The 25,341-nt window shown below is 49.8% G+C and overlaps 1 protein-coding gene across 7 annotated transcripts in view; it reads right to left on the minus strand.

Moving 5' to 3' along the window:
* HIP1 (huntingtin interacting protein 1) overlaps positions 1-25,341 on the minus strand; it is a 121,978-nt gene that overhangs the window by 47,647 nt on the left and 48,990 nt on the right. Inside the window, exon 1 of one of the 7 annotated variants that reach the window (XM_007486001.3) lies at positions 17,060-17,759. The exons of the other annotated variants lie outside the window; for them this stretch is intronic. Coding sequence (XP_007486063.2) covers positions 17,060-17,077 — 18 coding nt within the window. The 5' untranslated portion in view covers positions 17,078-17,759. Of the gene's footprint in view, positions 1-17,059; positions 17,760-25,341 lie in introns of those variants that run through there. 7 annotated transcript variants of the gene reach the window in all.

Consider the following 25,341-nt stretch of genomic DNA (forward strand, 5'->3'; position numbering starts at 1 on the left):
ATTCATTTGGTCACACCAAGAATATTCTTCTAAGAACCCATTCATTCATTCATTCATTCATTCATTCATTCATTCATTTGTTCATTCATCCATCCATCTCTCAATCAATGAACAAATCTTTATCCTGCACTTACTGTGTGCCAGGCATTAAGTACACAAACAGCAGAAAAAATCCTAACCTACACGGAGCTTCCATCCCACTGGGAAGGAGACAGGCCCATCTATCCAGCCCGCCAGCCCGCCAGCCCAGTCCTTAGTGAATGTCTGTTAAGAACAAGACACAAAACGGAGTTGAAGAAGCCCCTCATTCCACGGGGTTCAGAATCCAGGAGGAGAGAGGGTGCACACGTGGTTATCTATAAAACGAGGTAGGATGCCAAGGTGCCAAGAGCCCTACACGGGCTCACCTACGTGGGCACTGGAGCCACTTCCCGTCCCCCTGCCTGTGAGGGGCTGGGACTACTTCTGTGCCAAGAGAAGAGCTGGGAGCCCTCAGAGCCTTCGTGCCAAGATGCCAAATCTGGGAGAAAAGCAGGTTCTGGGCCTCTCAGCCCTCCCCCCACAGGCAGGTGGCTGGCACTCGGATAATTCACAGCCCCCTTCCTCGGCTTGCTCCAGAATCGGCCTCCTTAGAGCCACAGAGGAAGCGTCGCTTCCGTCAGACGTTTCTGCTTCTCCGGGAACTTGGCCGGGAGCCCTCCTGGGCTCTAATGTAGTGTGTCAGAGGTAAATGCTTCAGGGGCACTTGGCTGGCTCTCTCAGAGGAGATGCTGTCTAGACAGTGGCTGCCCTCCCCCAGCCAGCCCCTAATAGGCACTTGTCGAGTGGCGGGGGGTGTGGCGTGGCACCAGCGCCCTAACCAGGACAGGCCATCTGGGCAAAGCATCTGGGCTGCTGAGTCTGAACATGTTGAAAGTGAGTCTGTCATTTCCTCTACTAACCCATCAATCTTTCCCAACTTCCTCAGGCCCAAGAAAAGGTCCCCGATCTTCCTGCTTCGCCAGGCTCTCCTCTTGTCTTTTCTCGAAGCAAATGGGAAGGCTAGATGGCAGGCAGTGGGAAAGGTGTCCTGGAGTGGGAGCCAAAGGGCTCGAGTTGAGCCCCAGATCTGCTCCTGATACCCATGGGACTGAGCCTGACCTTCCCCATCTGGAAAACGAGTGGCTGACCTCGCTGGACCCCTCTGGTTCCTTCCCACTCTCCATGGAAGATCCCCCCATCCCTCCTCTGAGGACTGGGGATGAGAGTCCTCTTGGCAGCCCTACCCAGAGGAGGAGCGTGGAGAACAACAGACATCCCATGGCATCTCCTCCTCTTCTCCAGCCCCACTTAGTCTCAGCCCTCATCACCTCATGCTTAAATGGCTGTGGTAGGCTCTGACTGTTCTTCCTGCTTCCAGGCTCGGGTAAATGCAAGCACAGGCTTTTTTGCACGCAGAAATCCCCAGTTACTCCTTACAGTCTACCACTTTGGGGCAGTGGATCCATGATTTCACAGGTATAGGCTGCAGCTGATCAGTAATCTCCACAAGTGGCTGCAACTCATGCTCCTGGAGAATTGCCCAGGGCACTGAGGGATGGCGAGAGCTGCCTCTGATCACACAGTCAGTGTGTGTTGGAGGCAGACTTTGAATTCAAGTCATCCTGAATCCGTTAAGGAATTTGCCTCTCTTTGGTTCTTGTTAGAAACCCAGCTCTCCGGCATGGTCTTTTCTCTCTTAGGCCAGAAGCGATGTGGCATGGGAAAAGAAACCTCTGGATTTGGGGTCCTTAGTTTAAATCCTTGACTTGGTGGCTTGGTAAAATGGAGATTTAGAGATCTGGGCTCCAATTCTAAATCTTTTGCTTATTCCTTGGGTAACCTTGACTTAATTCTCCAGCCTTAAAAAAAAAAATGGCAGGCTTGAACTAGCTTAGGCCTAAGGTTCCTTCCACTTCTAAGCCTATGGCCCTATCTTTGCGACCTTGGGTGAGTCACTTCCAGGACCTCAGCTTCCTGATCTATACAGGGAGGTGGTTAGACTAGATCCGTGTTGGTGAACCTATGGAAGGCATGCCGGCATGTGCCAGAGGGGGATGTTCCCTGCCCCCCTCCACCATACCTGAGGACATTTCTTTCATCTCCTGCCTCTCTGCCCAGCAGCCCAATGGGAATGCTTCCTCCCTCCCTTGTCTGGGGTAAAGGGTGGGGGGCTCACATGTGGCATGAGGAATGTAGTTTGGGCACTGGGTCTCTAAAAGGTTTGCCCTCACTGGACTAGATTGTCCAGCCTCGCTTAACTATTCCCCGCCCACCACTTGTTCCCTTTGACTCCCAAACTATTGTCTTCCCTAAATGCCAGCACCTAGCATTCATCCATGGCATTTTGACTCAGAGAACCTAGGTTCAAAACTTGGCTTGAATGTTTAATGGCTGTTAGACCTCAGGTCATCTACCTAACCTCTCTGGGCCTCAATTTCTTTAGGTAAAAGGGGGGTGCTGGACTAGACCAGGCAGTCTCTGAGGTCCCTTTCCATTCTAAATCTCGGGCAGCTAGGTGAAACAGTGGATGAGCACCAAGTCTAGACTTGGAAGACCTGAGTTCAAATCCAGTCTCAGACACTTATTAACCACTTGATCCCAGATAAGTCACTCTACCCTATTTCCCTCAGTAATAGCATCTATCTCTCCGTATTGTTATAAAGATGAAATGAAATAGGAACTGTAAAGTGCTTGGCATAGTGCCTACACACAGTAAGCACGCTATAAATATTAGCCGTTAGTTATTATTATGACGTCTCAGGCTATTTCAAGGCTCTGAAGGTCAGTCAACATGTACTAAAAACCCACTGCCAAAGAGACACACGAACAAATGGCAACTAGTATGCATTTGCTGTTTTCAACCAACCTGGCTTTAAAAGACAAAATTAAAAAGTAGATGAAGATCGTTTTCATCAAAAGTCAATAAGCTGGGGCAGCTAGGTGTCTCAGTGGGAAGAGAGATTGGACTAAAGATAGAGAAGTCCTGGGTTCAAATCTGACCTCAGATCTATTTCCTACTTAAGTAGTCACTTAATTACCTAGCTCTTAATCACTCTTCTGCCTTGGAACTGATTTTTTTTTTTACTGATTATAAGACAGAAGGTAAAGGATTTTTTTAAGTCAAGAAGCATTTATTAAGCACCTTCTATTATCTAGGCACGGATTAAATGTGGGGATTAATAAGAGAGGCAAAATGGAGTCCTTGCTTTCAAAGAGTTTACAGTCTAATGGGCTAAAAACAGACAGAAGGAAGGTTAAGGAGGGTTAAGGAGGACGGGGGTGAGCCAAATAAGATTTGCTGAAGGGCTCTTCTCGTTATTAGTAATCAGATGATAATAACAGCAGTGGCAATCCTACTTATGGCGCTCAAAAGTTCCCAGAGTACTCTATGTTCATTCTCTCTCTTTTGGTCCTCATGACGATCCTGGGAGGAAGGCACTGCCACTGTTATTTCAATATTACAGACAGGGAAACAGAGGTTCAGCAAGGCGAAGCAACCCAACAACGGAATGGACACAAATGGGCACGTTCCACATCCAAAGCCCTAAGTGAACAAGGTTAGCAGCTTCTAGATCAGGTGGTTTAGAGGAGACGGGGAGGGAGGGAAGGAGACAAAGAAACTAGCAACTCAAACGCTCTCAGCTCCAGTCAGCTGGAGAGTCATCGGCAGTCCCCATAAATGTCCTCTGAGATCAGAATCAACGGGAAGTGGGGCTTGGTTGAGAGACAACTTTTAGGAAGCAGTACGTGGCGCCTCCTGTTCACTGATGCGGATACTGAGTACATCCTGAACACCGGAACACTTGGCCATTCTTGGAGGATGACCCTGAGCATAAAGAGACAGCCCAATCCGCTAGCTGACTGAGCATCTTCAAGGCACGCTGATGGAAGAACAACCAACAGCCCTGAGATGACACCGTCCTTTAGGCTGCCTAAGACTCCAGATGTGAGGATTCTCTGGCAAATCTAAATGGGAAACCCCAAAGGGCAGACCTAAGACTGGACAGCTTCAGACAAGCCAGGCCGATTCCTGTGGAGTCGAGGATGTCAATGCTTTCGCCTCCTCCAAAGATCACGAGATCTCAGAGTTGGGAAACACCTCAGATGGCACATGGATGGGAATCCTCCATACACTATTCCTCATGGGTCCTCATGAAGATGTCTAGTCTAGTGAGAGAGAACCCGCTACTTCCCATGGCAAGTCATTCCATTTCTGGAAAGCACTCATTATTGGAGAGATCTTCTTTAGAAGGCTGCTGGGCGGCTCAGTGGACAGAGAGCCAGGGCTGGAGATGGGAGGTCCTGGGTTCAATCTGTCTCAGATACTTTCTAGCAATGTGACCCTGGGCAAGTCACTTAATCCCTGTTGCTTAACCCGTAGCAGTCTTCTGCCTTAGAACCAATACATGGTACCGATTCTAAGACAGAAGATAAGGGTTTAAATAAAGAAAAGAAAGATCTTCATATCTAGACTAAATTTGGGAATCTGTTTCTTCTACCCCTTGTTCTTGGTCCTGCCCTCTGGGGCCAGGCAGAACGAGTAGAGACCCTCTCCCACATGCTAACTCTTGAAATACTTTGAAGGCCTTTTATACCAAGCACACGCTCATTCCAATTTCAAGCTGTCGTAGGAACAGGGCTCACTTGGTCCCCTCAGCATGGATAGCCAACGGAGTGAACCCTGCCAGGCAGAGGTCTCATGAGGACCCTTTTCCTAAGGCATCAGCCAAAGGGGGCCATGTCCTGGGCCGGGGCTATGTCCAGAGATTTCTTGAGCTTGTGGGAAGCTCTGTGCCTCTCTGAGTCTTCATCTGGCCATCACGTCACGTCAGACAGTCACAAATCCATGTTGTGACCAAAGTCACATCACCCTGTGATGTCATTGGTCCTCTTTGAAAATGAAGGTGAGGGGGCAGCTAGGTTGCTCAGTGGAATGAGAGTCAGGAAGTCCCGGGTTCAAATGGCTCACTGCCTAGTCCTTACTGCTTTTCTGCTTTGGAACTAATGCACAGTATTGATTCTAAGACGGAAGGTGAGGGTTTTGAGAGATAGAGACAGAGACAGGGAAAGGAAGGAAGAAAGAAAGAGAGAAAAGAAAGAAGAGAAAAAGGAATGAAGAGAGAAAGAAAAAAAGAAGCAAGAGAAAAAAGAAATAAAAAAGAAAAAGGAAGGAGGGAAGTAAGGCAGGAAAGGAAAGGAAAGGAAAGAAAGAAAGAGGGATAATGAAAGTAAATAACACAATCCCCAGACCCCCATTTGCCTGAATCCCAGTCTATCTCCTCTGCAGAGCCCAGCAGAGAGAAACATAGACTGTAGTTCAGAGGCAGAAAGAATTGTAGGAATTATCTGTAATCTAATCGTGCAAAAGAAAATGACAAAGGTGAGGAACTCAGGGAAAATGTGGAAGATTTGTATAAACTGATGCTGAGTGAAGTAAGCAGACCTAAAGGAGAATCTGACCCAATGATTATAACAAGCCCAACTCTGAATAATTAAGAAACCAGTGAAGCTGCTGGGGATAAATACAACATACCTCCTGCTCCATAGCAGAGAGAAAGGGGAAATCAGAATAGAATGTCATATACATGGGATCTCAGCTTTAGAGGTGGAAGGAATGCAAGGGGCCATCTTGTCTACCCCACCTTCATTTTTGGATGAGGAAACCAAGATCAAGAGAGAGATTAGGTGACTACCTACTTCACAAGGTTCATTACCACTAGACCAAATGACCACAGAGCTACTGTTTGGTGTAGGTGCTGGACAAGGTGGAGGATACAACATTGAGAGAAGGCACGTTCTGTTGAGTCAACATTATTAACTGATGGCAACTTTGATGGAGGGCTGCCTCATGGGGAGCTTTAGAGGTGGAGGGGTTCTTAGAGGCTTCCAAGTCTAGTCTCTTATTTTACAAATAAGTAAACTGAGGCCCCAAGAGGATCAATGATAATGCCCAAAGTCCCCTGGAAGTAGGACCAGGATTCGAAGCTAGATCTCAGGGTCAGAGTCAGGGCTGGAAAGACCCTCAGGGGCCATCTTTTCATTTTATTTTGTCATTATTATTTTTTAAACCCTCACCTTCCATCTTAGAATCAATACTGTGGATTGGTTCCAAAGCAGAAGTGTGGTAAGGGCTAGACAAGGGAATGAAGGGACTTGTCCAGGGTTATACAGCTAGGAAGTGTCTGAGACCAGATTTAAACCTAGGACTATCCATCTCTGAGCCTGGCTCTCAACCCATTGAGCCACCCAGTTGGCCCCTTTCCTATTCATTTTATAGATGAAGGAAAAGGCCAGAGGGAGGAAATGATTTGCTCCAAGTCACATAGGTAGTTGGTCACTGAGTATGATTTGACCTCATATTCTCTGGACACTACATCCAACACTCTTCCTATTAGGCCAAATATCTTCCTAGCGCCTTGGCCCAAAGGGGTCCTTCAAAATACAGGAGTCTGAAGAGAGAGACAAAGGGAGGAAGTTCTTCACAGTTCCAGCCGTGTTTCACCATCCCTGTGACCATAGCTCTAAGGCGGGATATGATGACACTTTCTCAGAAATGACTGAGGTCAGCACTCCCACTTCTGCTTCTTGAGCAGAGCTAGACCCTGTTTCCCTTTGGGGGAGGAAAAGAAAAGTGTCCAAGGAAGACTGGAGGGAAAGGAAGCTGGGGAAGGAGGTGTGTGTGTGTGTGTGTGAGACTCTCCCACATTAATGATGGGCTGTATTCCACACCCACAGTCTCTAAGCATCCCAGAAGATGCTGATTCAGACTCTTGAAAGGCTTCTCTGGAGACTTCAGTCTCCCAGTGGGTGCTGTGGCTCAGGAGGGTGACACTAAACAGGCTTCTGAGCAGCCATGGACCCTAAACTCTTGTGATAAAGGAACTTCAAGGTTCACCAACATGGGTTTTTGGGAGAAGGCAAGAGATGGTCACACCCATCTCTGTGTGGAGCTGCGGTGGGCCATGGGAAGTGACTGACGTGCATCCTTGCCCCCTCCCCGCCTCCCTCAAGACTTCTAGGCAGCATTACTCACTTTTCCCTTCCTTTTACCAGTAAGGAAGAACTATCCCTACTCTTCAACCCCCTCATTTCACAGAGGCTCAGGGTGGTTAACTGATTTGCCCAAAGACACACAGGGTGATAAAGTGTAGTGATAAAGTGATAAAGGTAGGATATGAACCTGGCTCCTTGGACTCAATTCCATTTATTTTTCCACTGGACCATGCCGACTTTCCTCCATAAAGCTAAACTCTACCTGGTCCGAGGTCCCATTCCCTCCTGACTCTTGTGAGACCTTGGTTGGGTGGTCCTACTATGTGCCACACACTGTGCTAGGTGCTGGGCACACACATCTAAAGAATGAAACGATCTCTCCTCCCAATGAGCTCACCTTCTAATGGGGGAGTCGACAAGGACATAGACCTCTCTATACACATGGTCATGAAATACCAGGCTGTTTGGGAGGGCGGGCCCCAGCAGCTGAGGGAGTAGGAAAGACATCCCGTACAAAATGGGGCTGGGGCTGGATCTTATTTGGTTTTAAACCCTTGCTTTCTATCCTAGTGGACAAGTCACTTAAGGTCAATCGCCTAGCCCTCCGTGCTCTTCTGTGACACTAAGACAGAAGGTAAGGGTTAAAAAACCCCAAACAAATTGAGAATCTTAGAGTAGTTTGAAGAGTTGAGAGGCCAAATGACTTGCCTAAAGTCACAAAACTCATATATATTAAAGGCAAGAGTCGAACCCAAGTCCTCGTCTATTGCATCACACCTGCCTATCTTATTCTGCACATGCAGATATTTATTTAACAGCTGTCAAACAGAATTAAAATTTTCAGGGAATCATAAAGGCAGAAGCTTCTGTATGACTTTTAGGTAATCCAAAGAAACCTGACAGAGTCCCGACTCCCTCCATCAGCTCTGCTCAGTGCTAACATGATGGGCCAAGAGCTGTTGAGAATGAGGCAGGGGGATGACAACTGTGGGCAGGGAGTATGGAAAATCACTGTAGGATGCACTAAGGGATAGAAGCAGACAGACTAGTGGTTGGGGGGTGACTGAGAAACTCCGGTGAGCAGCCAGGGAACCATCAATGTTCTTTGGCTCAACTATAGGGCCAAGAGGCAGCATTAAACACAGTGATGGAAAGAGTGGCCAAAGGTGACCAACCAGGGACCGATCTTCCTGTATACTCAGGGTGAAGACTGGTGCAGGTGTCCCCCCCCCCCCAGACCAGGAACATCACCTTTTAATATCCCCCACATTCAGCACCCCAGATGGTAGATACACACATGGAGAATCAGTTGGGGCTGGGGAGGAAGCCATGTGCTAACCATTCTTTCTAAAGAATGGAAACACTGGAGAAGAGGAGAAGAGTTGTCATAGAGGACAGCAGAGGCACCCCGTTAAGAAGTTACAAAGCTATCAGCCCCAAACAAAGAGGCCCATTTGACCCAGAGACACCCCGCCTCTAAATAAGTGAAATTCTCAGCTCATTCCCCCTCCCCTCCAAGCCATGACTAGATTATAGGATCACAGAGAGAAAAAATCTTAGAAGTCACTTGTGAAAAGTCTAACCTCTTCATTTTATTGATGGAGCGACAAAAGTCTAGACTTGCCCAAAGTCATATAGGTACTAAGTAACAAGGATGGAATTTGAACTCAGGACTTCAGTCTAAAGCTGTGACTGCCCATTCTACAAGGCTACTTCTCTCTACCTAGTTGTACTTGTACATATAATAGAGGGACTTGCAGGAGTCTGTGACCCTCTCTTGTCATAGGAGGCAGCTAGGTAGCTCAGTGCTGGGTCTGAAGTCAGGAAGACATAAGTTCAAATCTGGGCTCATACACTTGCTAACTGTGTGACCTTGGGCAATTATTAAACTTCTGTCTGCCTTAATCTACTAGAGAAGGAAATGGTAAGCCACTCTGGTACCTTTGCTGAGAAAACTTAATGAGCAGCATTGATGTGTTATGGTCCATGGGGTCATGAGGAATTGGAAATAATTGAATGATTGAACAACAACAAAAGTCATGAGCATTGAAAATAAGGTGTAAGTGCTTTTAAGAGCTGGTCTTTTGACCCACTAAGTGTATCAAAGGCTTGTCAGATGCAGATTGCTAGGCTCTCGTCCTGGCTCTGTTATAAGTGGTTCAGTGCTTCTTTCTCCCCCAGTCATGCCTTCCTCACCAATTCTGCCCATCTCCTACCTCCCCTTCACTCCCACCCACCCTCTTTCAGTCAAGCAAATCTACCTGCCCATGTATCCATCCACCCACCCATCCACCCATCTATTCATCCATCAACCTCCCTATCCATCCATCCATCTATCCATCCATCCATCCATCCATCCAAACATCCATCCATCCATCCATCCATCCATCCATCCATCCATCCATCCATCCATCCATCCACCCACCCACCCATCCATCCATCCATCCATCCAAACATCCATCCATCCATCCATCCATCCATCCATCCATCCATCCATCCATCCATCCAAACATCCACCCACCCATCCATCCATCCATCCATCCATCCATCCATCCATCCATCCATCCATCCAAACATCCACCCACCCATCCATCCATCCATCCATCCATCCATCCATCCATCCATCCATCCATCCATCTATCCATCCATCCATGTGATCTGCCTGGGAGTCTACATAAAATAAAATGTCTCTCCCTTAGGACAGAAGGTCTTCCAATCCAATTAACACAACTTGGAAATTAGTCAAATACTATCCTTGCTACCACTAATGTCTCTCCCATTCCTGTCTCTTGGGGAAGCCCTCTCTGTGAATCTGGTTGCAGGTGGGAATTCTCTACAAATTCAAATTCTCATTAGAGTGTTGGAGAAAGAGAATTACAGCATCTATAGCTATAAAGAACCTCAGAAGCCATCTGGTCCAACCCAACCCCCCTCTTATTTTATAGATGAGGAACTGAGTCAATGAGAGAGGAAAGCGTCTTAAAATTATAGATTTATGGTGAGCTAGAAGGGACCTCAAAGGCCTTCTAGTCCAAATCCCACATTCTACAAATAAAAAAAATGAGGTCCAGAGTTGCCCAAGGTCATACAGGTAGCATCAAAGTCAGGATTTGAACCCAGGTCCTCTGACTCTAGTGCTTTGACCATCTTTGCCAAAGATTATTGTCTACCTTGGGTAACTGGCCTAGAGCCTTATTTTACACAGGTAATATGGTTCTCTTGTTCAGGAATAGGCTAGCATCTAGGAAAGCTGGCTGTCTGGTCCTGCCGTCTACCATCTAGGTTTGCAATTATTCATTTTAGGAGAGGAGGGCACAGGTGGGGAGGAAATAGCTGTTGGCTGCCCTTTCCAAGAATGGGCCGACCAAGGAAATCACTCAGCCAGATGGTGGGTATGCCACATTACTCACACTAGGGCAGCACTGGGCTGGGCTAGTCATTCTCTGAACTCTATCTCTGTGTCTGTGGTTGGGCCTTGTTATTTGTTCCAAGAAGAAGTCATGGCAGAGATGATGGTTTTTCTTAGGAGATCTGGAATCTCCTCCACACTCTGTTTTCCCCAGCAGCTGTCTTGAAGGAGGCTTAATAATCAGAGAAGGACAGCGCTTCAGAACTGGAAGGGACCTCAGCAGTCACTGAGGCCAGGGGCGATAAACTTCGAGAGAAATGGGGTCCACTAAACCATCCATCATGGGCTGCATATTGACTTAGAAAACCACTTATTAACAGCACCTACGTTTTGTTTTCATTTGTTTTCTTAATTATTTCCTAATTCCATTTTAATCTGGTTTGGACTGCACTTGGGAATGTTGATGCCTCTGACCTAGATCAACCTGCGCCCCCAAAAGGGCATGCCCAACAGGTGGGAATCTGTTGATCTCTAGGGAGGAGGAATCCGCCACCTTCCAGGGCAGTCACTGTTGGACAACTCTCATTGGTGGGAACCTTTTCCTGACCTTAAACCTAATCTTGCTGTTTCCCCACTTCCATCATTCATTACTCCCAGTTCTGCTCTCTGAGGCCAAGCAGAACAAGCCACATGCTTCATCCACTTAGCAGCCCCTCAGACATAGGAGGTCTGTTAACGTGAGTCTCTCCTAAGCCTTGTGGGGTTTCAGGAGGAGGAGTGACTTGCCCAAGGTGACGTAAGTGATAAGTGAAAATGAAGGGATGGATTTGAACTCAGGTTTGGTGATTAAGTTCAGTCTCTTTCTGCTATACTGAACTGATCTAATTGCTCTGGCATACCATAAGAAATGATGCTATACTGGCCTCAGACACTTCCCAGCTGTGTGACCCTGGGCAAGTCACTTGACCCCCATTGCCTAGCCCTTACCACTCTTCTGCCTTGGAGCCAATACACAGTATTGACTCCAAGACGGAAGGTGAGGGTTTAAAAAAAAGAAATGATGCTATAGAGGTCATTAAATTGTACATAACCTCTGATTCTGTGACACAGCTACTAAACAGATCATTTTGCCACCAAGGGAGGCCAAAGACAGTGAGTGAGGCCCCATTTTGCATGCTGTCTCCCCATTAGCCTGGGAGCTCCTTGAGGACAGGAACTGCCTTTTGCCTCTTTTTGTATTCCTAAAGCTTTAGTCCAATGCCTGGCAAACAGTTGGTGCTTAATAAATGTTGAGTGACTGACGTGGACAAAAATACTCAAAATCACTGCTTTTGTGGAAGCAAAGAATGAATGGCTGAACCAACTGTGGCTATAAATGTAACAGAATATTATTGGACGTAAAAAAGGATGAATATGATGAATTTGAAGACGCTTAAGTGAACTGATATGTGCAGAACCAGAAAAAAAATGTACCCAATGACATCAGAGCTCTGATTGCTACAGAGAGCAGATGTGACTTTAGAAAACTGAGAGTGAAACATGCTCACTGCCTCTTGGCCGGAACTTGGTAAACAGAATGAAGCTAACATCAGACTTGGCCAATATGCTGATTTGCTTTCTTAATGGCATTTCTTTGTTACAAGAGCGTTTTTAAAATTTTTTTTAACCCTCATCTTCCGTCTTGGAGTCAATATTGTGTATTGGCTCCAAGTCAGAAGAGCAGTAAGGGCTAGGCAATGGGGGTCAAGTGACTTGGGGTCACACAGCTGGGAAGGATCTGAGATCACATTTGAACTCAGAACCTTCCTTCTCTGAGTCTGGCTCTCCATCCACTGAGCTACCCAGCTGCTCCCCCTCTTTTTTTTAAGGGACTGTGTGGAGTGGATGGGATATGCCAATGATGTAAAAAAGTATCCATCTCACACACACACACACACACACACACACACACACACACACAATTCCAGAGTCCAATGGCTGAATTATCAAATCTCAAAGTTGGAAGGAATCTTCTAAGATATCTAGTCCAACTTCTCTCCCAATGCAGGAGTCCCCTCTCTCTATGACATCCTTAGAGATAGACGCTCTATTCTTCTAGAGTCAAGGAGCTCACTACTTTACAACACAGTTTGTTCCATTTTTAGATAACTCTAGTTGTTGGAAAGTTCTTGATCTTGGCCCAAGGTCTGCCTCCCAGTTGTCACGATAGCCTTACCCTCCGGAGCTACAAAGAGCAGGACTAGAGCCCATTATCCATCCTTTCCCAAGAAGAGAAGGAGAGTCATTCTCTCATCTGGACTCCAAATTTAAGAGATTATTGACTGTAGCGGATCCTCTGCTTTCTGCCAGCTCCCTGAGAGCATCCTTAGGATAATTCCTCTAGCAGATAGGATGGGAACTATTTCATCCTGTTCCCAAATGACTCAGAACCGTTTCTTCAAGGCTGCCATGTTTTAAGACCTTCTCTTTCACCATAGCTTAGAGATTACGAGCACTTGGCATCTATTAAAAATGTTGCTCTTAAGTTTTTATAGATATCTGAGCAATTGTGGACAACAATGGGGTATGTGATGAGGGCTGGATCCAGGGAAATTTACTGGGCCAGTTTTGATGTCTGTACTTGTCACAGATTTCTCATCTGTCAGTTTATACAAGATAATAGACTTATAATTATAATTATGATATTATGAGTTGTGGTGGTGGAAATTGAAGTAGTATCAGCTCACAGTTGTACTGTGCTTTCTGGTTTTATAGAGTGCTTTCTGGATATCAACTCTGACGTAGCATGCTTGTGGTTATTTACATACATACATACATACATATATATATACAACCTTATCTTCCATCTTAGAATCAATACTGAATTGGTTCCAAGGCAGAAGAATGGTAAGGGCTAGCCAATGAAGGTTAAGGGACTTGCCCAGGGTCATACAGGTAGGAAGTGTCTGAGGCCACATTTGAACCCAGGACCTCCCATCTTTAACCCTGGCTCTGAATCCACCGAGTCACCACTACCTGCCCCTGAGCATATAGTTATTTTCTGAAAGGGTGATTTGCCCAAAGTGATTCAATTACTGGCGTTTGGATCAGGATTTAAACTCAAGTCTTTGGACTCTGGGGCCAGTGCTCTTCCCAATATACTGAGGCACTTCCTTTAATGACACCATTCTATGGGAGGTAGACGTGATCTAAGTGGAAAAGAACCTTGGCTCTGGAGTCAGAGGACTTGAGTTCAAATCCTGCCTTTGATACTTACCAACGCTACAAACTTGGGCAAATACCTTGATCTCCCTGGGCCCTAGTTTTGCCATCTGTAAAGTGAGGAGGTGGGAGAAGATAGGCTCCAAGATCCCTTTTAGCACAAGCTCTACCACCTGAAACGCCTTCCTTCTCCTCCCTCCTATAACCTTCTAGTTGTCCCTGTCAGAGATTTTGAGAACCAGAGTGACCACTGCCACAAAACTTCTGGATGACTCTTGCCCACGACTGAACCTAGACACACAATCTGGGCCCAGTCTTCCCCTGTAGTGAAACTTCAGAACTGCCCTACAGATTTGGGTTGACTTACATCTATTTCTCTCCTTTTAGATAGTTAAGCTCTCTGTGGACAGAGACCGCGTCTGTTTTAATTCTGTAGGTCAGAGAAGGGAATACTTGACCGTCCACCACACACATAAGAAAGACCAGCGGTGGTTATATCACAGGCTAATCAATAATTCAGCAGGCCGGCCAGATGGTGAGACTCTTGTCCCCAGGTACAGGAAGATGACCAGCCTTGGGAAAACGGGCCTGTGCCTTGGCTAGAACATGAGAGGGGCTGGTGGGAGAGGGATTTGGCTGCCTTCTCTTCCCATTACATTCATCAGGAGATAAAGCCTCACCAGGGATGTTGTCCAATGGCTAGAACTGGGGGAGATTTCTTTTTTCTGGGCCCTCGGTTTGAGAGCAAGCCCTCGGCAATAGTGGATGATGGGATGGGATGGTGGGTGGGGGTCTGAGCCTAGAGAAGGATGATGGAGGCAGCCACAGCCTCCGGAAGAGCCTGGCAGCACCCGGGCGAGAGTGTCGGCAGGGGGAAAGTTTTCTCGCTCCAGGCTTCATGTGCTTGCCATAAACAGCTTGGGATGGCAGATTCCAGGCTGGGCTCCTGATGGCTGAATAATGGATGAGCGTATGCTCTCACCTTTGTCTGGGCCCCAAACCATCAGGCTATTGCAGGAGGAGAAGACCCTGGGGATGAAATCCTCTTCTACACATGTGAAGAGGAGCCAGTTACCAGGAAGCAAGCTTCTATCCCAAGAAGAAGCAGGAAAGAGCCTAGGAGAAGAATCCCGCTCTAGGCAACTCCATCTTTGTCCCTCCTTCCCCACCTACCTCTAAGGGCCAAACCCCTTAGACTTTCCCTAGGCCCAGGGCTCAGCTGGAGCCGCTGGTCACTCTCACAAGCCTTAGGAACTGAGTCAGGGCTCCTGATTCAGAGGAACTGAAGCAGGCACTCCAGGCTTCAGTGTCCCACACTGTAAAAGTGAATCGGCTGCACTGGATGGTCTCTGAGACCTCTTCCAGCTCTAGTTCTCGCATCCCGAGTGACTTCAGCTCATTGGGCCTCAGTTTCCTCATTTGTAAAATGAGAGGGTTGGGCTAACATCCCTGGGGGGATGTGTTCCTGGTCCCAGGAAACAGCTTTGTTATTTCTGTCCCACAAGCCTAAGACATGAAGCTTCTACTAAAGAGCCTGCCCTGCTCCCGAGGCAGCTTTGGGCACAGGCATTCCTGATTCTGGGATTTTTGCCTGGCCTGTTGCCCCAGTCTATGAGATCTCCTCTCTCTCTCTCCTCATTTTGGGGGAAGACCTCCTGGACTGCCCGAGGCTGCCCTTGAGTGCCCATTACATAGCCTGTGTCTGGCTTTGTGTCTTATTTAGACCCAGATGGGGATGTCCTGCCCAGGGCCAGGTCTCTGTTCTCTGCTTCCTTGTCTTCCCCTCATTGGCAGATACTAAATTAATAATAGCAATCAATAAAGGGCCTGGGGGTGGGGGTGGCAAGGAGCGGCGTGGTCCCTGGGCCACAGGGTCAGCTCCCTGCCCCCCATCTGTTGGCTTGACTCTTGCCCGTCATTTGTCGGGGGTGTGTGTGAAATCCAGAGGGTTTAAAGCAGCAGGTGTTGGGTGCCCCGAGCCTGCCCCCCCATACCCAGCCAGAGAAAGGGGAACCTGCTGCCTGGCAGTTTCTTAGGCTGAGAATGTTCTCATCATCCTCAAAGGCCCGGGAGTCTTCTTCATGCTGGCTTTCCCCTAGGCCACTGGGGGTTACCCTACCCATCGGCGCTTGGCAGGGCGCCTCACCTGCCCACTTGGGCACCCAGACGATGGCTAACTAGTTGACTGCAGAGGCTTCCGTCTGGCCTCCCCCCAAATGCTCTTTTATTTGAGGCTCGGTGCCCGCCCCCTCCCCTTTCTGGCACCTCCCCTCTTCCTATTCCCGCAGGTGTCCCCAGGGAGAGGGATCATCTGCCCCTTTGTCCCACCCCCTACTCTGCAGCTTTCTCAAGCAGAGAGGGGGAGGGCAAAGGAGCCCGGAGAGCGGGGGGCTGAGCCCACAGTAACCTGAGCTGCCCAGGACACGAGTCTGCCTGGACTGTTCCAAGGCGATCGCTGCCCAGTCCTGCCTTCTGAGGGCACTCCACAAAATGATGGGAGAGGGCCAGGCTGCCCTAAAAGCGGCCGGGGCGCCCTGAGCATTAGAAAGAAGCCTGTGGCAACTCTGGATGCTAAGCAGGGAGAGCAGGCTGTGTCCACCCCAGTCCAGCATCCAGGTGCCCCCTGGGCAGGGGAGGACCTCCCCCCTCCCCCAGGGTTCCACCCCACCTGGGGGGCAGTCAATCAGTGCATCCACAGGGACGTGCCAAGCGGGAGGGCTACAAAACCCAAACTGAGGCAAAGAAGCTCTGGCGGGGCTGGGTGCGGAGACTAGATCCACCAGGGAACACCATTGGCTTCCCGGGGAGGGGATGGCTGCCCTAGCACTCCCCAAGGGACCAGAATCAATGAACAAATGCATTAGACGCCCGCTGAGGGCTCCAAGCTGCTGCGGGGAGGCCACAGTGACAAATGCCTGGTACCTGCCCCCAGGGGAAGGGCAGCCCTCCTGGGATGATCGGAATTCCTGCAGGGGCCAGAAGTGGAGAGAAAAGCGCTCCATGGTTTCTCTGGCAGCTCCAGGGAGGGCTCTATTAACGAGGCGCTTCCTCCCTCCGGGTCTCCCCTCTCTTCTGCCCCCGCGCCCGCTCTCTGCCCCTGCACCTGAAGCAGGTATGCTGGGCTGCGGGAGAGATGCGTCCGCCAGCTGCGGGACAGGGGGCTGGCTTGGCTGGGGATGCCGAGGGAGCCTGGGAACCCCCAGAGCTAGCTACCCCCCGGCGCACTGGGGTGTCCCTTTCCTCAATCTTTGGACGGCGCCCCCAGCAGAGGAGGGAACAGCAGGAGAGCCCGGCTCCTTCCTTCCACCTTTCCTCAGCCTCCCTCCCAGCTTCCCCTCTCTTCCCTCCCCCACGCTGGGAGAGGCAGGAATCCACAATAAAGAAACTTTCATTGATTACTCGGGGAGGTTTCCGAACAGCCCGGCGGGGGGCAGCTGGGAAGCAGAGGAGGGAGAGAGGGACCCCGGCTAGCTAGAGCAGCCGCCGCTCACTTACCATCTTGCTCACATCCATGACCGGGGCTCGAGCCGCCAGGCGGACCAGATTCCTGCTCCCCCCAAGGCTGTTACTCCTGCTTAACTGGGTGCTGGCAGTGCCATGTTAGCGGGCGGAGGGGCCGGGAGAGCCTGCTGTGGAGCGCGGGGCTCCCCGGGAGCTGGGCAGAGCAGGAGGACCCAGGCTGGACTGGCAGAAAGGAAGCAGGGGAGGGCGATGGGGGTGGAGGGAGAGGAGGGGAGAGATTAAAAAGCGGTGAGCTGCGGCACACGGAGAGGGGGGGCGGCAGGATGGGGAACAGAAGGATGTAGTGGGGAGGAGGGGGCCCGCGGCAGCTCCGGAAAACAAGCCCCCCCCGCCCCCCAGCCGGGAGAGGAAATCCAGCAATCAGCTGGAGCGAGAGGCCGAGAGCCACCCTGGGAGGGGAGAGAGAAGAAGAAATCGCCAGATCCCAATGGCTGCAGTGGGCTGCTGCACCCAGCCAGCAGCAGTAGCAGCAGCCTCGCAGCAGCAGCAGCCGCAGCAGAGCCCGAAGTGTGTGATTTGAATAACAAAAGGTCTCTTCTCCCCAAGGATGGGGCAGCTATTGAGAGAGGAGCCAGGGGTGGGAGAGCCCAGCCCAGCTAGGCAGCAGGAGCCTGTGTGTGTGTGTGTGTGTGTGTGTGTGTGTGTGAGAGAGAGAGAGAGAGAGAGAGAGAGAGAGAGAGAGAGAGAGAGAGAGAGAGAGAGAGAGAGAGAGAAGGGGGGAGAGGGAGAGAGAAGGGGGGAGAGAGAGAAGGGGAGAGAGGGAGGGAGGGAGGGAAGGAGGGAGAGGGAGGGACGGAGGGAGGGAGAGGGAGGGAGGGAAAGGAGGGGTGGGGGAAAGGGAAGGGGGGGAGAGGAAGGGGAAGGAGCTGTGTGACAATCAATCCGACTCAGGAAGTGGAGGCTGGGCTAGCTGAAATAGGGGAAGGGAATAGCTCCGAGATAGCCCCCCAACATGGCTATACTCAGGACCCCATGATCCCTGTGGGGAAGGTGAAGTGGGCCAGGCAGGATGGCCCCCTGGGCCCCTCCTGACCTGGGCTCTGCTGGACAATGAATGAATTCAGCACCGGCTTTCCTGGGAGGTGAAGCCCAAAGTCAGCAGAGCAGGAGGAAGTGAGACAAGTGCTGACCCCACTTCTACCCCACTTCGTGCTCGAACACACTTACACATATACAAAGTGTGCTAGGGAAGGCCACTGAGGCCATCAGGTGGTCAGTATGAGGCAGTCCTTTATGGGAAACCAGAGAGCCTGGGTTCAACTTCGGCCTCTGTTACTTACTTTGACCCAGGCAAAGATGCTTCCCCTCTGGGCCTCAGTTTCCTAATCTGTAAAATGAGGGGGTTGGACTCCCAGCTCTCAATCCATAGTCCTATAAACTTCCTGCCTTTTCAACTTTGGGCAAGTCCCTTCACCTCTGGACCTCAGTTTCCTAATCTGTAAAATGGGTGGATAGGGACAGATGGCCTCTGAGACACTTTCCAACTCCCGATCTATAATGCCATCATCTTTAGGTCACTAAAGCTATATTAAGCAATTACTGTGGGCCGAGACTGAAGCTAAAAGATGAAAGCAAAAGTCTCTGCCCTCAAGGAGCTTCTAGTCTATTGGGAGAGAAAAAAAGTTTGTATATGTAGAGATAAATATGTATATACATCTACTGTATATATACATACATAAATACACACATGTATGTAAACATATGCCTGTGTTTGTATGTACAAAAGCTCCAGAGTAATCAGGGGGCACCAACATCTGGGGTACCCGGAAAGGTCTTATGGAGAAGGTGGCATTTGAGTTGAGCCTTGAAGGAAACTTGGACTTCTGGGAAGTGGAAGGGAGGAGGCACAAGGCCCAGCCAGGGCAAACACCTGAGGTGGGAGATGAACATGGGGAACAGGAAGGCCAGTCACAGAAAGACGGATCCTAGGGGAACGACCAGAGCTTAGAGGGGCAGGTGCCTCAGCCTGAGCTCATTCTGGGACCAACATTTCCATATCTGGCAGAAAGGACGGAGACTCTTGCTACTTGGTGTCTCATCAGCATTCTATGAACTCAATTCCCTTCACTGAGCAGGCATTAAACACCTACTGTGTGCCAGGTGAGAAGCACTGTGGAATAATGCTGAGAGAAGCAGCCGCAGATTTTGGAAGAATTGGGTTGAGTTTCCTCTCTCAGTCTGGCTGTGTGACCTTGGGTGAGTCACCCTCATAGTATTCCCAGGCAGAGGGTTCTTACTCAGCATTCTCCATACTAATGAAGTCACAGCCTCAGCCAGTCCAAAAAAAGAACCAAAGTGCCAGGCAGTGCTACAGGCTGGGGTGACAAACAAGCAGAATCGGAGCTCCCTGAGGCCAGGGGCTGTTTTCTGTCTTGTCTCTGGGTCTGCAGCCTCCAGCGCGAAGCCTGGCACACAGAAGGTGTCTAAGAGAGGTTTGCTGGATGAGAACAGCTGGCACGAGGAGCATAATCCAGACCACCAAGAGAGGAGACCAGACACGGGACCAAGGGAGAGGCAGAGCTCGTGGAGATGCCCTTCCACGCTGTGTGTGCATTATGGGAAAATCTCAGAGCCAGTAGTGGTGGCTCTGTCTGCTACCACCTTTGTGAGGGCACGCGGAGAGGGGGCCACAGAAGCCACATTGCTTGGGGCTGGGGACAGGAGGGAAGCTCACCTACCCCAGCCCAGCTGAGCCCCAGGGGCACCAGGACTCACTCCCCATTCCAGCGCCCTGCTTCATGATTCCAATCCTGAAGTCTGAGGTCATGTGGCCATGGCCCCATGAGAGGCTTCCCCAGCCTCCGAGCCCTGTGGATGAGACTGGGGAAAGAAATGGAATGGTGGAAACACACGAGCAGCGTTGGGTCCCACAGGCTTCCCTCTCTCCAAAGGCAGGGTTCCCCCTTGACGGGGTGTGAGGTCAGGACTTTAGCCTCTAGAGAAGGCTTACCAAATTGTCCCGGCTACTCCTCTGTCCACATCCCAGCACTCTGCCCCTTGTCTCAGGATCACAAGGTCAGGAGTAGCAAGCTAACACAGGGGATAGAGAGCCATGTCTAGAGATGGGAGGTCCTTGGTTCAAATTTGACCTCAGAGGCTTCCTACATGTATGACCCTGGACAAGTCCCTTTACCCTCCTGACCTAGTCCTTTCTGCCCTTCAGTCTTAGATTCTAGAACCGACACTAAGACAGAAGGTGGTTTAAAGAGGAAAAAGGATCACAGGAACAGAGATTTACAGCTGAAAGAGATCTCTCCAGCCCACTCCATTTACCAAAGAGGAAACGGAGACCTATGAAATCACTTGTCCAGTGTCCCAGGAGGATTTGAGCCCAGATCTCCTGATTCCAAATTCAGTGCTATTTCCCACTGCGCCATCTTCCCTCTCAACCTGAGGCCCGTCAGTCTTCCCCATTCATCATGGCCTCATCTTGAGAAAGTGCTAGATACTAGGTTGTTGAATGAGGACTTTTCACTGTGGTCTTTGCTCCCCCACTGCCTGGCACATAGTGGGAATTTCATAGCTGCTTGCTGATTGAATAGCAAAGTTCTCACCTGTGTATTACCCAGGCCCAAGGCACTAAAGAGGTTGACTTGCCCAAGTTCACACAGCCAGAGTGTATGAGAGATAGGAAACAACTGAATTCTTCCAGAATCTGAAGCCACTTCTCTCTGCATTATTCTACAATGCTCCTCTCCTGGCTCACAGTAGGTGCTTCACGCATGCTTGGCGAAAGCCTGGGACTCAAGAGGCTCAGTCTTTTCTCCCTTCCTCCCCCAACAGAAACCCAAACAAACACTGAGGTCAAGCGTAAGAGGGAAAGCATTAGACTGGACTCAGGGGACTGGGCCTCTATTCTTGGTTCCGACCTCAGTCCTTCCCCTTGGCTCTGTGTCCCATCAAATGGGGGAGCTGAGCCACAGAAAGGCACTCCTACCTGCCTGGAGAAAGAAGTGGGCCAAGGGGGCTAAGATTAAAGCTTTGGAGGAGCCATTTCTAAGGAGGTCGTCTGTGTGGCCCAGCCAAAGTCACTGGCTTTCCCCATATCGCTGTCACATTCCATGCCATTCCTGTCTCCCCCCCCCCCCCATGGCTGGCCTCATGCCCTCCCTCCTAGCCAGGAAAACAGAACAAGAAGGATCTGAGAAGTTACTACAAATACCGGAGTGGCCCAGCCAACATCTGGAAATCGATCCTCTGTTCAACCAATCACGGAGCATTTTTGACCACCTCTGTGTTCCCCAAATGGGACAGCAGACACGACAGCCTATCAGGGCAGCTGTTAGCTCACAGAATGTCTGGATTTCAGGGCTGAGGGGGGCTCGGCTGCTCCCCACTCTGGCCAAGGGAATCCCGGCTACCATGTGTGGACAAGCAAATGTTTGGGGTCTCCTCGAAGCCCTCCCAGGCAGGGACGTTGACTTCGGTATGCATTTAAAGGGCAGGTTTTCTGGACATCAAACCTGCAACTTTCCCCTGTGGCTATTCTGTCCTCTGGGAACATGCAGAACAAGGAGAATCTTCCTTCTTCCCAACAACCCATCAACCCTTGAAGACAGCTCTCTTGTTCCTGCTGAGATTTCTTTCCTCTAGGCTAACCCTGCCAGTTCCTTCCATCAATAAGGTAGCGCAAGATTAAAGGCTGGATCAGCTACTCATTCAGGCTCAGAATCCAGACCTAGAGCTGGAGGGGACCTCCTCAGAGGCTAGCCAGTCCAACCTGCCCATTTTACAGATGGGGAAACTGAGGGTCATGGTCAAACTACACACTAGCTGTGCCATCTCGGGCATATCTGGGCCTCAGTCTCCTCACCTGTAAAATGAAGAGCCCAGATGAGAGGGTCTTCTTCCAACTCTTCTTCTAAGGGCACCCAGGTGGCAAGTCCAGGCCCTCGCCATGGGCCCATTGGGACAATGTTGGACCTGGGCAATCTGCTGAGTCACATCACAATGGCGACATTAACATGGAACTGGCTTCTGCCATGTCCTGGGGACTTTATTGAGAATCAGTCCCTGCCTTAACTGAAATGGCAAATCCGAGTCCTGTGGACTACAAGCCAAGAACTATGTGTTCCAGGCTTTGAGATCTACTTTTTCTTTTAGTTTGCTGGATCTTTTATTGTTAACCATAGAAAGCTTTAAGGCAAAACCCGAACAAAACGAAAACCATCCATAGTTAGTCCATTTAATAGTAAGAACACGTCCTGCCTTCCTGAGCACTTAAAACAGGGCAGAAATTGCCCTTGCAAGAAGAGAAACTGAGGCCCAGACTTCATTTGGTGACAAGGGAGAAAAGCGCTCATTTGGGTCTGCAGGGGACTCAGCCACATTTCTACTGGGAAGCAAGAAAAGTAGATGTTCAAATCATAAAAATAACCTCTCCAAAGGGCTCCAGCAGTGACCCCCAACTGCATTGTGGGTGCTCAAGTTGTAGAACACACCAGATGCAAGCAATCGCCCAGGAGTAGAAGGAAAGGACTCCTTGTCTGTGGACTAAGAAGCCCCATTACTGTGGGATATTGGGCAAGGCAATCAGTTTTCTCATCCTTAAAATGGGTCTATCACTTCTTCCCTACATTGCAAGGCTAGGGTGAGAACTAAATGAGATTCCAGGTCCAAGAGTTGGTTATAGCACCCGAGGGGAGTGTAGTGATCAAGGGAGCACCTGATCTCTGAGGTGAAAGACCCTGAAATAATTATAAATGCTTTTTAATCTTAGGGGGCTTCCCTGTCCTCCCCTTCCTCTCAGCGCTGCTTCCTCCCAAACTTTTCTGAACCAGAGTGTTGGCACTTGGGGGACCTTTACCAAGATGGCACGATATCCAGGTTTCCTTCCTTTTCTTTGTCAGATTGTGACCAGGGCAGTGGAAGCTGCAGGATCTTTGGGAGCAGGCAGGCCAGGACCAATGCTCCTTCCATGCCTCAAACAGTGTCATCCAGGCGAATTCAGGGTCAAATAGCCATCCTTAAAAGGGAAAGGAAGGAGGAGCACCTAGGTGGCTCAGTGGTAGAGAGACAGGTCTGGAGAGGGAAGATTATGGGTTCAAATCTGGCCTCAGACACTTCCCAGCTGGGTGACCCTGGACAAGTCACTTTACCCCAGTGGCCTAGCTCTTTCCACTCTTCTTCCTTGGAATCAATACTTAGCATCGATTCTAAGACAGAAGGTAAGAGGTTTTGTTTTTTAAAGATGGAGAAAGTCAAAAGAAGGTAGAGAATGTTGAAGTGAGGAAGGATTGTCTTTCCCTTTGCTTGGGGGAACATTAAAGGTGGCATCAGGACAGTGGAAAGAGGCGTGAAGGCAGATTCTGTGGGTTTTGGGGGGGTAGGGAAGCTTGATGGTCAGAACCACAGAACTCTTAGTGAAGAAATGCATGGGGTCAGTCCAGCCCACACTCCAAAAAGAATCCCTCAGCTTAAGACAAATTCTTAGAAAGCTCTGGATGGTTTGCAAGATAGGCTCAAGAGAGGCAGTATGGGGTGATGGTTAGAGAGCTGGCCTCTAAATCTTCCCTTGGGGGTTATTATTTACTGGCTGGGGAAGCCATCTTTCCAGCTCCCCTCTGAGTCCCAGTCCAGTCTCCAGTGGCTCCTCTTGAGGCAATGGATGGAGGTGGTGAAGTCCATTCGGGAGCGAGTATGGGAAGAGAGCTGAGCTCTCTGGGTAGAAGGGCCCAGTTTCCTCAAAAGAAGGGACCCAGACTCCATAGAATCTCTTTGTCTCTGGTCCTGGACACCTATATCTAGAGCTGGAAGGCACCCTAGAAGCCATCCAGCCCAGTCTCTTCATTTTTTATACAGATAGGGAGACTGAGGCCCAAAGAGTTGAATTCATTTCAGCAGACATTTATTAGGTGCTTGCCATCTATTAGGTGCTGCCCTGTGCTTGGCAGGTGAGCCTAAATCCTTTAGAAGCCCAAGAACCCAAGATTTCAAGGCCAAATGGTATGAGAGAAAGCAATAGCCTTGAACTCTGAGGACATGGATTCAAATCCTCCCTCCGCCTCCTATTTCCTGTATGATTGTAGACAAGCCATTTCCCTTCCATGGCTTCTGTTTTTTCTTCTCTGGACTAAAGGTTAGCCTAGATGGCCTTTGAGGTCCCTTCCAGCCCTAGACCTAGAAGCCTGTGGCTTTAGGGCAGTGGATTTGGCTGCCATCAGAGCTGGCTCTTGGCTGCACCCCCCTTTTCTGGGATCTTCAGAGGGAAGGAAAGCGTGCAGGATCTGCCCCCCCTCCTGCTTCCTGCCTTCTAGCAGGCTTTTCTGCTGCCAGTGACCCCGCTTGGCCCCCACCCCAAAGAGACACCCAGCCCAGGGATGTCAGGGTTCGAGGGAGGCTGGGGAGACAGAAAGGTTGGGGATGCCTGACTTAAGTGCTGTCTGCAGCTCATAATGCAAGAGAAGGCGAAGGAAGGAAAGTTCCCCCCCTCAGTTTAGCCATAAAGCAAACAGCCCCCAGTGCTCCGGAGCCCAGGATTCCTTCCAGGGCCTGGCGTGCCTCCAGCTCCCCCATATCAGGCATCAGACATCGCCAAGGAGGCGGCAGTCTGGCCTTACCCCCCAGGGGTGCGCTCATCAGATGCAGGCAAGCTTATTAAAGAAATAAATCCCTGGCAAGAGGACCCTGGGCAATGGCAATCTGGGATGAGTAGTCAGCAGAAGGGGTGTGTGTGTGTGTGTGAGTGTGTGTGAATGTGAGTGTAAGTGTGTGAATGTGTGTAAGTGTGTGAGTGTGTGTCTGTGTGTGAGTGTGTGAATGTGAGTGTGTGTATGTGTGTGTGAGTGAGAGTGTGTGTGAATGTGAGTGTGTATGTGAGTGTGTGAGTGTGTCTGTGTGTGAGTGTGAGTGTGTGAATGTGTGTAAGTGTGTGAGTGTGTGTCTGTGTGTGAGTGTGTGTGAATGTGAGTGTGTGTGAGTGAGAGTGTGTGTGAATGTGAGTGTGTGTATGAGTGTGTGTGTCTGTGTGTGTGTGTCTGTGTGTGTGTGATGGGGATGGGGCTGTGCTTGGGACTACCATCCCTCCCAGCTCAAGGGTGCTGAGCCATGATCTGGAGGTCTTTGCACCCAGGACACTGCCCAGTCTTCTCTCCCCTCCTCCAAAGGAAGGCTTCCACCTTCCCTAATCGTGGTCTCCAAACACCAATGCTTTGATGCTAATGAAACATCCGTCCAACCTCGCAGTGCTCCATCCCTTCCTCCATTTGACCCTGCGCAGCTGGGGGGCCTCTCTACATGCTTCTTCATATATGTTG

Source organism: Monodelphis domestica, chromosome 2 (genome assembly GCF_027887165.1).
Source record: "Monodelphis domestica isolate mMonDom1 chromosome 2, mMonDom1.pri, whole genome shotgun sequence".
NCBI classification, from domain to species: domain Eukaryota; kingdom Metazoa; phylum Chordata; class Mammalia; order Didelphimorphia; family Didelphidae; genus Monodelphis; species Monodelphis domestica.